Here is a 14136-nt window from a genome sequence, read left to right on the forward strand (position 1 = left end):
GCATCATATTTTATTTGCACATTTGTTGAATGGAAATGTTTCTGATTCACGCTTGCAAATTCATCTTTAGATAGTGTCTTTATAGCACTGTGCGTGCAGTAGATCGCTCAGATTACATTGGGAAAACAGGCGACCGCTGCAAATTGTGCTTTAATGTTTAGCTGGTCAACTGTATGGTATGGAAATCTTACATACCTTCTAGATGAACCCGTCTCATACAGCTGCCATTGCAAGGCTCAGACACTTTGTAGAGAAGAATTTAACTCAACTGCCTCTAGGAGTCGCCAATGGAAATAAAACAGACACGCACAAAAAATGTGCGTACGCCTGCCAAAAAGCTGCCGTGAACCTGCGCACATTCCCACGTTCAGTTCATTGTTAGTAAATCCAAACGTGAGCGATTCTGAGCGTGAAACCTTGCGTACGCAATGTTTTTGTGCGTACGCAGCGTTGATACATGAGGCCCCAGGTCTCTTCCTAGAGCTGGCTGGCCATCTAAGCTGAGTAATTCAGGGGAGAATGGCCTTAGGCTGCGTTCACACTGCAGCCAAATGTGGCCCGAATCAGATTTTTTTTACCCACATGTGACTCAGGTGATGATAGTGTGAACAGCCCAAACCACATGGAATCTGATCTTTTCAGGTCAGATCTGTGCCACTTTCATATGTAGTCTAAAATCAGACACAGAACGGATGTTTTGCAATGCAACCACAGTCTAAATGATTATGTCGGATTTCATGTGACTTTTACATAATATTCGAGCGACATGTGTCATCATTCTGTGCTGCAGACATCATCTACTCCTCAGCAGCATAGTAGAATAGCACACATGGCAATTACTTTACCACAAAAAAAGTTGGTTGTTCATTTTGAAAAAGATTTTGGAGGCAAAGCTGGTGCTTGTTAATGATTGGGGCACGGGTTAATCGCGAAGCTTAAGAGCGTCATCCGTGTTGCGGATTGAAATTGTGCAAAGGAGGGAGAACTTTCTCTGAGAGTAAAAACTCCCCTTCTGTACGTGTCTGCTGTTTATAACGAAGTAAAATGAAATAACTCTGCAAATGTAGAAAAAACAACTCTGCCTTCACAGTTTAGTCTGTGGCTGCTCATTAACCCTTGATGAGATCACTACACCGGTGATCAAACAAACACGCACCGCAGTTGTCATAAATCACAAATGATTAGTGTTTTCAATCGCAAGAGACTTATTTTAGATTTCAAATGCTGAAATACACATTAGAAGTAGCAGAACAATCATTCACAGTTTATGAAACACACCACGGTTGTCTGTGAGAAGGGCAATAATCGTATAAGCATTTTCTGACAACGTGCTTAATTCATACAATATCACGTGTGCATAATTAGACATTTTGTGCTCTCCGTAATGTCCTTCTGCGCATGCGGGTCAGTTTAAGACCATGATCTGTTGCAAAAAGCAACAGCCGTGTGAAAAAAAAAATTAGATCTGAGAAAAAATTTGAGCACTAAGCCTGGCAGTTTGAACATAGCCTTAGTCAGTGAGGTGATCTATATGGTCACTCTGTCTGAGCCCCAGTGTTCCTCTGTGGAGAGAGGAGAACCTTACAGAAGGACAAGCATCTGTGCAACAATCCACCAATCAGGCCTGTATGGTAGAGTGGCCAGGCAGAAGCCACTCCCGCCTAGATTTTGCCAAAAGGCATCTGAAGGACTCTCAGACAAGAGATATAATCGGGCCATAAAAGTTAGGTCCAATAGGGCCCGAGCTCAACAAGTACATTTTGATTGATCGCTTTATAAAGCCTGAACCCGTTTACAGCCGGACATTGTTCAAATGTGCACATACACACAGCTCTTTTGCGTTTTATTATGAATAAGTCATTTATATGTGTTTTAACATTATTTATTCTTAACAAATATAGGCTATAGGCCACTTGGAAGTAGGAACAAGGAAACAAAATAAGTCCTCTGTAACATCGTAACATCTCAGTACTCTAAATAGGCCTAGGCTAAATTAAAACAAATGATAAATTATGAAGGGTATTTGACAATAACGAAAATAAGATAAAGAATAAAATTTGTCACCACTTTTCTTCACAATCTGGTATTAGGGCGACGGTGAAGCTGAATAATAAAATAATAATGGCAATATTAGCCTATATAACCTGACTACAATATGATTTTATGGTTTAATTAATATTTAGTTATAATTTGAAAATTTGAAAAGTTATGGAGGAACATTATTGAATCCACTGTAAATGGCTTTAGCACAGTTCTGCGCTCACTGATGGTGCATCCAGCAGCACTAAACACACTTTCTCTGCTGCATACTACTGTTCTAGTTAATTTTGCAAGTTTTGAACAGGATTGTTTGTTTATCTTCCACCATCCAAGAACACTCATGTAATTTTTATGACAGCGGTTTCAATGTAGCAAGTGACCTCGTCATCTTCCCTGTCAGCTGTGCATCGATGTTTAGCTCTCTACCGTAATACGCAGTGTATGAGCGACTGACAAAATACTTTGGCGGCTAGAATGGCCGTTAAACTGGCAGCTGGCCTCACCGCAGTGAAAATTAGCTCTTTTTGACTTCTCCGTCATCATTTATTTCACCTTTTCAAGGATAGATTTTAATGTTGTTACAAACAAATAGATTACTTTCTCATGCTAATCCAAATGCATCACATGACTGTTCATTTACTGCGCAAGCTCGAACCCGTCTAAAATGAATGAAATTTAGCCCGAACCCGTCGGGTTTGGGCAAAGATATTCAGCTCTATCTCAGGACATAAGAAACCAAATTCTCTGGTCCGATGAGACTAAAATTTAACTCTTTGAAGTGAATGCCAGGTGTTACGTAGATTGATTGATTCATTCATTCATTGATTCACTGATTCATTCATTCATTCATCCATCTATCTATAAATTTATTAAGGAATTGTCTGGGGACTAATAATAATAATAATAATAATAATAATAATAATGATAATAATAATAATAATAATAATAATGGATGAATATGTTTCAGTATCAAATAAACTTGTTCTGTTCATCAAATATTGCTGCTGTATATTCTACATAAATGCAGTTGGACAGAGGGTGTAATAGACAGGAAATTACATGATTAGTCAAATTTGATCAATTATGAGTTCATTTCTACTGTAATCAGCCTTATTAACACCATACTGTCTCAATTTATTTCTGATGAGTATGCTGTTGATTTAGCTCATAAAAAGAAAAGTTTTTATGATATATTATGCAACAGAACTTTCCAAACATCTGAAACAATGCTGAGTGCTGGGCTAAATGTTCATGCGATCATGCTTTTATAAGTTAAGAACTGGTGAAGAGCTTATAAAGTATGTAAATGAGTGTTAACAGCAGCAGATGTTCCTCCAAATGAAACTTGTGGCAAATTAAAATTGTGGCAAGCCGATGCATTTCTGACACCTTTATTGAACTGTAATGGGCAACATCACCAGTGATGGGTAATATTTTTAAAGTAATATAATACAATCTTGCGATAATAATGTATTATGTTACTTTTGTGTTAATTTATCCATCTGGGCTTGCTTGTTTGTAATTATATAAACTTTTTGATACTTAAGGTCCTTTAATACTAAAAATTATATACTGAGTAAAGTGGAAATATGAAGGAATCTCTCAATAGTTGATGACGCAACTCAAACAAAATTTTCACCAGTGTTGTCTCTTTGCATAGCATTAATAATAGGATGTACTGTATAAAAAGATAAGTTTTTCAGCAATAATGAGTTTGCATTTCACATTTTTATTCACATTAATGCCTCATTCACACAAGCAGCAACTTTGTAGCTGCCTTTGTAGTTTGCCTAGCAAACGCAGGTCTGTGTAGGTCCACAGCATGAAGAATACAACCTCGGAGCAAGCTGAGAGAGACAATCACGTGAGCTCTACTAGTGCTCCTATTGGCTGTCACTCAAGAAAGTCATTCTTCATTTTGCATGAAGCTGAAAGATTCTCAACTTTGTCACGTCACTCGACACGTACACCTGGGCCCTCATGTATCAACGGTGCGTACACAAAAAAAACTTTGCGTACACCAGGTTTCATGCTCACATTTGGATTCACTAACGATGAAATGAAAGTGAGAATGTGCATTGGTCCACACCAACTTCATAACTGGCATACCTGCATTTCTTGTTAGTGTTTTTTTCATTTCGATTGGCGACTCCTAGAGGCAATTGTGTGAAATTGCACACTACAAAGTATCTTTAAGCCGTGCAATGGCACCTATAGGGGACTGAATTTGATTTGATTTGATTTATATAAGGTTTCCATACCACACAGTTGACCAGCCAAACATTATAGTGCAACTTGCAGCGATCACTGGTTTTCCCAATGTAATCGGAGCAGTCAACTGCACGTACATTGCACATACAAGGCATGATTTGAAGATGAATTTGCATAGACTAATTGAATCTGAAACATTTCAATTCAATAAATGAGCAAATAATATGTGATGCTCAAATGCATTTAACATAATACACACACTTCATAATGAGTCCTACTTGTCTTCCTCATGATGAAGAGTTGGGAAAATCTGATATGTAATGGGGGAAAAAAGAAGAATGAGTTCATCAGAGGCTTGATTTGAACCGGGTTCATGAATGATTGTGTCACGTTCGGTGAGGGGAAAAAGGAGCGAGGACCCAAGCGCAGAGTAAATAGGATTTTATTAAATAATAAAAATAAAATAAAATGCAAAATAAACAACCCCGAGGGTGAAAACACTAATAAAACAAATAAACAAACAAACAAACAAACTTGACTGGGTAGGCACAACAAGGCAAGGCTGGACACAGCAGGACAGGTAAAGACAACATGTGATGACGAACTCACACAGGACAGCAGACATGAGGGGTTTTTAAACTGTAGGAAATTAACACACAAACAGATGAACATAATTAACTAATAATGGGTTAACAAGGAGGGTGGGACTAGACAATAGACGGGAGAGCGCATGACACAGAGAGACAACACAAGCCATGCGCTCACATAAAACGAGACTAGAACACGCAGCCAATGAGAACTCATTAACTGCGTGTTCAAGACAACACAAGCACAACACCGAAGCACACGACAAAAGCACGTGACCACAATGTAAACACATAGCCACGTGCTTTGACAACAGACGCAAGACACGAGCACACGATAATTAAAAACACTCACCGTGCACTCACACACGCAGCGTGCATGCTTCATCCCAGCGCCGACCAGAACCGAAACCAACTAGACTGAGACGCTGGGAATGAAACACCACACTGCAGACAGACGAAAACACAAACACGAGTACAAGAGTGCGTGCGTCTGAAGGACGCAGAGCACTCGCGGCCGCATCAAGCGGGAGCGCGCACACTCTGCGTACACTCAGAGACAGAAACAGGACCAGACATGGCTAGTGTCTGAGCTCTGCCACCAAAACAGGAATTTACAAGACCAGAGTGGCAGAACCCTGACAGATAGTGTCAAAACATGTTGCCATGTGCTTGATGAGCTACGCCACATCTGCTGCTGATGTCCTACGAGGTGTGCCACTTCAGGTGTACGCTGTTCAGACCCAACCACATTAACTGTGACAGCTAAACTTTCCCACTTTAGTTTTTTCTTATGTTATTAATTCCGATGGGCAAACTTGCAAATAACACTGGTCTACCTCCGATAGGTTCACCTCCAATTCAAATTCGGTTCAGAGTTTCTGTTTTTGCTTGCTTTTGCCATTGCTTTTTTATTTGGTTTTGCCAAAGTAAAGTCATTACCATATTTATTAGGGGGAGGAGGCAGGGAGGGGTTTTGCGCTTGTGTACATGCATTCAGTTTCACTTTAATTTGGATGTACAAAGAGAATATGCGTGGGATTCCGCATACGCAGTGTTTCATACATCTATTTTTTTTTTTTTTTACTGCGTACGCACAAAATTGTAAATATTGTTGTGTGAATTCAATGTAAGTCTTTGTACATGAGGCCCCTGGTCACCAACGGTCGCTGTTGCTTGCGTAAACGGAGGTTGCCGGAAGACGCTCACTCTCTTTAGAAATGAAAGAACGCTTGTCAATTTGCTGCTGTGAGCCACTCGTAGTTCAATTCAGTTCATCTTTATTCCTGTAATATTTCTGTTCTAGTAAATTGAAACTGTGTCATTCCAGTTTTCAGAGTTGAAGATCATTTTACTTCAGTTAAGTGTGGTTTAAATTTCACTGCTGAAAGTCCAAATACTGAAGAGCAAATCCATTGATGCGCATCTCCACAAGTCCCAACCAAGCAAGCCAGTGACGACAGTGGCAAGGAACAAACCTTACCAACTAACATAAGTGAAGGAAAAACAAAAACCTCGAGAGAAAACAGACTCTGTTGGGCTCGAACAATTCTCTTCTGGACAAACTTTTTGTGCAGAGCTGTTGCCTAGGTGCCGGAGGCTGGAGAACACTGGACGTCCATCGTGGAAAAGCTGCAGGTGTGAGAAAGTCACCGGCAGGCTGACCCAAGTGATCAATGCAAAGACTGTGAATGTGAAGTGTGAATGAAGCTTAAGTGATACTGCTTCTGCACCTACTCACGATAGACAATTAAGGTCCTTTAATACCAAAAATTATATACTGTTTAAAGCAATTAAGTAAATTAAGGCGAAGTCATGTCTGAGTAGTTAATGATGTAACTCAAACAAACCTTTCACCACTGCATCTGCACTTACAATTTTTTCTCAACACAGGGACAGGAGAGCTCTCAGTTTTTGAAAATTGGAAAAAAGTAACAAAACTAACATTTTTTTTTTTTTTTTACTGGATGTTTCCTTATATATGTGTGTCCCATATTATGCCCCATTTTGCTAGATCTAAAATAAGTCTCTGATTTCCCTGTAGTGTGTATGTAAAGTTTCAGCTTAAATTACTCAACAAATAATGTTTTATAACTCTTTGAAACTGCCCCATTTTAGGCTCTGAGCCAAATTATGTCATTTTGGTGGCTCGCTTTAAATTCATATGACATTGTACGCCCAGCCTTTTTTTTTTCAAAACAAGGCGGAGCTACAAAAGCATAGTGATGGATTCAAAAACAAGACTATCGTCCTATGCTAATAAGCAATAGATCATCACTAATGTGTGGGGCTTTCTCTCTCTAATAATGCGTACAAAGGGAAAATGTCAATCAAGGTGTTTATGCGTTCAGTCAATTAAGGGAAAAATTTGATCTACCTCATACACATTTTTCCCTTTTTGAAAAGGATTTGCAAATCAGGCATTTTGTAAAATGTAAAATTCCTAGTTTCTAACTCTGTCCAGAAAATATGTGTTTTATTATATCTTTACGAACCCCTCTGATTTTACACATTTTACTTCTAAATGTGTGTTTATTTGAAATGTGTTACAGTATACTCTATGAGATTTAAAGTTGCCTGGGAAAAAGATTTGGGAAACTCTCTGCAGACACATGTGACAATTGTTTGACTTCAATACAGTCGTGCTCAGTCAACAGCAGACACCAACTGATTCAATTCAAGGTCATACATTGTCTACACTACACTAAAGCCAAGCTTCATAGAATCTTTCCTTCTGTCACACCAATGTGCAATAGATGCAAGACAGCAGAGGACATGGTTGCTCACACCTTTTGGCTCTACCTCTTACTGAACAGATTCTAAACAAACCTATTTGACTGGTACTCCAAGGCTTATAGCAGAACTTTTCTACCAGATGCCAGATACCAGATCTTCTGTTCTTCAAACAATGCATGAGTCTTTAATGCAAGGCTTGGTGGAGGCTAAAAGACTAGTGCTTAATAATCAGAAATCAACTGTACACCCTCTTTGCAGAACTGGATTTCTGAAATGATATCTGTTATTCAGATGGAGAGGCTTTGATTTTTAAGGACTTGCTCTATAAGAAAATGTTTGGCTACTTGGGGTAAATGTCTTTATTTATTTGACAAATCTATATCTCAAGAACAATCCAGTGACCACTTTGAGGTTTAAGTTATATACCCTCTCTAGTATTGATTGTATGTTGTTTTTTGACTATGATGTGTGTGTGTGTGTGCGTGTGCGTGTGCGTGTGCGTGTGTGTGTGTGTGTGTGTGTGTGTGTGTGTGTGTGTGTGTGCGTGCGTGCGTGCGTGCGTGCGTGTGTGTGTGTGTGTGTGTTTGTCTCTTTTCTTTTTTTGTTTTCTTTCTATATTGTCTTTATTATGTCTTATTCGTTCTTGTTCTGTTTGTATATATACAAAAAACCTTAAAATAAAGCAATTTTTAAAACTAAGCGTTTCTGCAGACTGTTTTTATGACGTGTGATTATAAAAATAAAATTTAGATATTTTTTACTATTAAAGGTCATATTCATATACTCACTGTTGCCAAACAACTTTGTTTAAACCCCTTTCGAATCTGCGTTTGATTGACAGGGTTGGAAACTAAACCACAATCTCCCATAGCCTAGTGGATCATGCATGGGTATAATGTGACTGTGATTCGAGTGACCTGAGTTTGAATCCCAACTTGTACAAGATATTGTTACTTAAAAGTCTTTTATTGATGCCGACACATATGTATTTACAAAGAGTTTATCAAGATGTCAGACTAATGATAAAATAAAATGCATAAGAATGGAACAATAGAATTCAACAGTTGTTTTTGGATCCTCTCTTTTGCGCCTGGCGTTTTGCGAGTTGGTATACACAATCACATTGTCATCTCTTTGTTATTTCAAGAGTGATTAAACGTTTGTGAAAATTGTGAGCAAAAAACATCCTGTTGTAAACAGGCCTTAAGAACCATATTTTCTGCATTCTCAGTGCTTGCTTGGTGTTCAAATCTGCTCTGATTAGAGTTGGGCGATGTAGACCAATTTGGCATCGTACAATTTCTAACATGAAACATTGTGATGAATGATGGCATCGTCATTGTGGGCAGGGGTAAATTAATCGTTTAAGAATAAAAAATTAGTTCATAATGATTTAATTATTTGTAGTCTACACTTTCAACTACCTGACTCGCATGATCTTTGTTTTATCCATAACTAAATCATAAATAAATAAGGATCAGTTACACACCTGTCGATTACTTTTTCTGCAGGACTCTGCAGGCGTTGACAAACTTGGTTGGCAAAAAATGTGCATAACCAACAGGAATGAACCAACAGTATCTGAGGTTTTCCCTAAAATTACTAAGTACAAGCGTTAAAACGAAAGAATGAAGCAGTGTACAGACACTGTGACACGTTACCTGATAGATTTACAAGAGTCATTAGACAGAGACAAGAATAATTAAATATCAAGTGTGTGTGGTCACGTGATGTGTGTTTTCAGCAGTATAGCATGGAAGGAGGGTTTTTCAGAAATGCTAGGTGAAACGCCAGTGTGGACGTGGATCATTTTCATTACAAAATGCCATTTTAAAAGTAAGATGTATTAGTGTAAACAGGGCCTAAGGCCCCGTTTACACTAATGCGTTTTAGTTTGAAAACGCATAAGTTTTGCTACGGTTACGCCATCCGTCCACACTACGCCGGAGTTCTCGAGCGCCGAAAACGGAGCGTTTCGAAAACGCTGGAGAGGGCGTTTTCATTCTAAAACGCTGCAGCTCTGTCTCAGTGTGGATGGGGAAAGACGGAGATATCTGAAAACGGAGGCGGGGCTGCAGACATTCGCCTCTCTGATTGGGGCTTTTCCTCAATATTAAGTAGCCTAACACACAGTTCAGTCCTGAATCTTCTCCGTGTAAGTTCAGACTTCGCAAGTTTGATCAAGGCTGCATCTCTTCTTCTCAGTTTGATATGGAAAACATACCGAGGACACGCGTCAATCTTCACAGGGAACAGTGTACTTTATAACTTCATTCACATCACCTTGGCTACGTTGTTTCACTTTCTCAACAATAAAATGTAAACTTGATATAAGGAACTGCCTATTTTTATTTTAATATTAACAACTAAACAGACAGCAGAAATGTTGAGGCGTCGTGCTGCATGAGCGTCCATCTTCACTGTGTGCATATTTATAACAAAACGGAGCCGATAACAACTCCTTTCAATTTCAGTGAAAATACGAAACACACCCTCTCTTTTGCTGAATATCAGTTTTAATAATCGATAATGGCCATTATAAAAGTATAACATACAATAAGTTTATACATTATAGGAAATAAAGGCAAGCGATCAGTCAATATACAGAATAGGCTAGGTGGTTACATTAATCATTAACTTATCTTTGCGCTCAGCCAAAACACATTACCTGAGAACAAGTAATAGATTCCAGTGACCAAAGTCAGGGAATATGTCGTTAGATAAAGACAACAAGATGAATGAAATATCACGTTTAATAAATATAGTGAGAATAGATCCAGCGGGAGATGCTTGATGAGAAGTCCGACTAGCAGAGCTCTCATCTGGGTAGATGGGCTCCAGCGATTGCCAAAGTGTGTGTGTGTGGTCACGTGATGTGCGTTTTCAGCGTTTTGGTGTGGACGGAGAGCAGTTCAGAAACGCTGGGTAAAACGCGAGTGTGGACGCGGATCGTTTTCATTCTAAAACGCCGTTTTAAAACTAATACGCACTAGTGTAAACGGGGCCTAAGTGTGTATTTTCGCAAGTGGGTTGCTGCTGCAACGGGGGCAGGGCAAAGGATCACAATGCCAGCTCAACATCATGATGTCTATCGGCCATTAACGATGGATGATGGCATCATCTATCAACCCAACCCTAGTTTAGATATCAGCTTTCATGATTCAATTCAAATTCAAATGAACCGCCATATCTGCCAAGTGTGAACATCCTTAAACAACTGCCACTTTTGAACATCGTATATCTCATTTTACTTTTGAAGTATGTCAGTCTGTCTCTCTGTCAGTCAGTTTTGTAAGCTGCTTGTTTTCTTGTTCACCTCAGCAGTGGCTCCAGATTTCTCCAACAGTGTGCTGAAGGCGCAGACATTGGCTCGGCAGGGTGGAGATGTTTTGATTGAGTGCAGGCCTCGCATGTCCCCACGTGGGATGATCTCCTGGAGGAAGGGCAAGGAGGCCCTGCGAGAGAGCCACAGGTATTTTTACCAGCCTATTTCACTTTGTCTGCCGAGAACGAGTGCTTTATTAAAGTGATACAGACAGAGCAATATGATTCAGGTCAGGCGGTGGGTTGTTACTGATCAAAGGCTTGATTATTCACATCAAAACGTCTCAACACAACAGACGCTGCATTTGCATTTACTTGATCTAGAAATAAAAAAGAAGGAAAGAAAGAAAAAAACAGAAAAGCATCAACAGTACTTGAATAATCAACCAACCACTGATCATTCAAACTGTGGATTTTAATACAGAGCCTTGTGATTAGGAGAAAAGTTTACTTTGTAGAAGTATTGACAAAGAATATTAGTTTCCATTTTTATAAAGTTTCTTTTTTGGTTAATATATAACACTGCTGCGGGCAGCACAGTGCCACAGTGGGTAGTGTTGTCGCCTCACAGCAAGAAGGTCACTGGTTCGAGCCCTTCCTGGGTCAGCTGGCATTTCTGTGTGGAGTTTGCACGTTCTCCCCATGTTGGCATGGGTTTCCACGGGGTGCTCCAGTTTCCCCCACAGTCCAAACACATACGCTATAGGTGAACTGAGTAAATTAAACTGGCCGTAGTGTATGTGTGGGTGTGAATGCAAGAGTATATGGATGTTTCCCAGTCCTGGGTTGCAGACGGAAAGGCATCTGCTGTGTAAAACATATGCTGGTTAGTAAATAAGTTGGCGGTTCATTCCACTGTGGCCACCAGTAATTAATAAACGGACAAAGTCGAAAAAGAAAATGATTGAATAAATGAATAACACTGATGCATATTTATTATTTAAAAAAATTACATTAAATATAGCAATTTCAAAAATATAATGTTACACCATATTTATTGTTTTTTTTTTTTTTAATGTTGCAATTTTGTCTCTTGTGGTACCATGGATTTAGTTTTAAAAGTCAGTAAATGTGTCTTTTTATACCATTAGTCTGTAATGCTGTGTTCACATCAGACACGGAAGAAGCATCAAGCGTGAGTGATTTGCATGTTAAGTCAATGCAAAGATGCGAATAGAAATCCTGCGGTGTGATTCACACAAATGAGATGGTGTGAATGACACGGTTCACGCAAATGAAGCAGTGCAAGTTGAGCGTCTAGTGCGTTTGGCTCAAGTAGGAAAATCTGAACTTCAGCAGACATTCAAGCCACATTAACCAATCAGGAGCTTTCTCTTGTAGGGGCGTGATTATGACATAGCATCTGTTGTCGGTGTAACGAGCTGAAATCAGCTTATCAAACTGGGCTTGGCTCAGTCGAAAGCACCGCTGAAAGCCTCCATCATCCAGGTATAGTTTATGGAGGAGTTGATGAACTCACAGATCTGGGTGCACCTCTGAAACGATCGAGTGAATCTACGCTGTTTTTTAGCCTTTTGAAAGCACATAAAGCACAGCTACTCTCTCAGTAAAATCTATGCTAGCCATTTAGCAACAAAGCCAGAGTCACTGGGCAGGCAGAAGCCCTGCTCATGACCCGAATTTGCATCTATTATTTATAAGAGAGGTGGTATGGTGACTCAGTGGTTAGCACTGTCACCTTACAGCAATAAGGTTGCTGGTTCATGTCCCGGTTGGGTCAATTGTTTTCTCTGTGGAGTTTGCATAATCTCCCCATGTTCACATGGGTTTCCTACGGGTTCTCCGGTTTACCCCACAGTCCAAAGATATGCACCATAGGTCAATTGAATAAACTAAATTGTCCGTAGTGTATGAGACTGTGAATAAGAGAGTGTTTGGATGTTTCCCAGTACTGGTTTGCAGCTGGAAGGGCATTCACTGCGTAAAACATATGCCAGAATAGTTGGTGGTTCATTCCGCTGTGGTAACCCCTGATTAATAAAGAGACTAGAAAATGACGACACCTGAAATAGAGACTAAGCCGATAGAAAATGATTGAATAGAATGAACTTATTAGAGAATATTACAGCATATTTTAGGGTTACACTTTAAAAGCATTTAAAAATAAATTGAGCATTCAATTAAAATGTTCTTATTAAATCTGCATCTAGAATTTCTGAATTTGTTTATAAAGAGAAACATAGTAACACATGAAAATGTACTCTACTGTATACTGTTTTGTTTAAAGATTTGAATTCAAGATTTATTTAAAGGGCACATAGTATACCCCTTTTTATGATTTAATATTAATATTATGGTTCTTCTGAGTGTGCCAGTTTAGGTTCAGTTCAAAACACAGTTCAGTTTTTTTACTATAATGTACACAGCTTCGTAGAGACAGAGAGAAGCAGCATGAGAGGATCAGCATTCAGCCGTACATGTACGCCTCGGACACAGACGAAACAGAGAGTAACCAATCATTTGTGTATTTGTATAGTTTTACAGCTAACTGTGTGCTAGTTTAAAGTTCCGAGGTTGTACACCGAGACTAATAACCACGCACACTGAATTAACTTTGACTGAAGCACCGGATGACATGCTTAGAGCCACGACACAGCACACCAGACATGGACATTCGCATGTTCAGATGGCGTTCTGTGGCGCGGCAGAAGCATGAAGTGTCCTGAATCCTGGCTGGGCGCCGCGGACAGCCACCGACTTGAAGTGCCGTTGTGTGTACCCTGATAGAAACCTGTTTAGAATTCTAAAATGCATGGTGCTGCATGGCGGGATGCTGCGCTTCACCAAGCTGTGCTTCTGATGTGCGACCTGCAGGCAAGTTTGTTATTTTATTTCCAATGGAGCGACACTCACGTGAGGCAAAGGCGCTTACACTTTACAGCTGCAACTTGTTAGGATCACACTCACAGGGAGCTTCTGTGACCTCGAGAACTGCAAACGGCTGAAGTTTAAGATAGACGCAATGAAAATACACTAGTTTGCAAACCTACCAACAAACAAACGAAGTTGCAAATAATAATTCCGATTAGAGCGATCATGTGGTGAATGCTGATCTTGTGTTGAGCCCAGTGAGCCTTGCATCTAAAAATAGAGCAATAGAATTTTGGTGACTGTTGTATTAAATTCAAATGAGATTTTTTAAAAAGAGGACAGAGCTAACCCTATGTGTCAGCACAGCGGCTATGTTGAACACATCTTAAAATAATTTTTGCATATTATA

The 14136-nt window shown here is 39.5% G+C and overlaps 1 protein-coding gene across 4 annotated transcripts in view; it reads left to right on the forward strand.

Annotated features, from left to right (window-relative positions):
* Nucleotides 1–14136, forward strand: part of cntn3a.1 (contactin 3a, tandem duplicate 1) — a 193245-nt gene that overhangs the window by 142076 nt on the left and 37033 nt on the right. For 2 of the 4 annotated variants that reach the window (XR_012399020.1, XM_692822.10), the window contains exon 11: nucleotides 10893–11043. Coding sequence is in view for 2 of the 4 variants with exons in the window: in XM_692822.10 (XP_697914.4) it covers nucleotides 10893–11043 (151 nt within the window). In the remaining 2 variants the exon portion in view is untranslated. The remainder of the gene's footprint in view (nucleotides 1–10892; nucleotides 11044–14136) is intronic. The other 2 variants (XR_012399021.1, XM_073939890.1) reach the window with 1 other exon arrangement.

Source organism: Danio rerio, chromosome 23, assembly GCF_049306965.1.
Source record: "Danio rerio strain Tuebingen ecotype United States chromosome 23, GRCz12tu, whole genome shotgun sequence".
Lineage (NCBI taxonomy): Eukaryota > Metazoa > Chordata > Actinopteri > Cypriniformes > Danionidae > Danio > Danio rerio.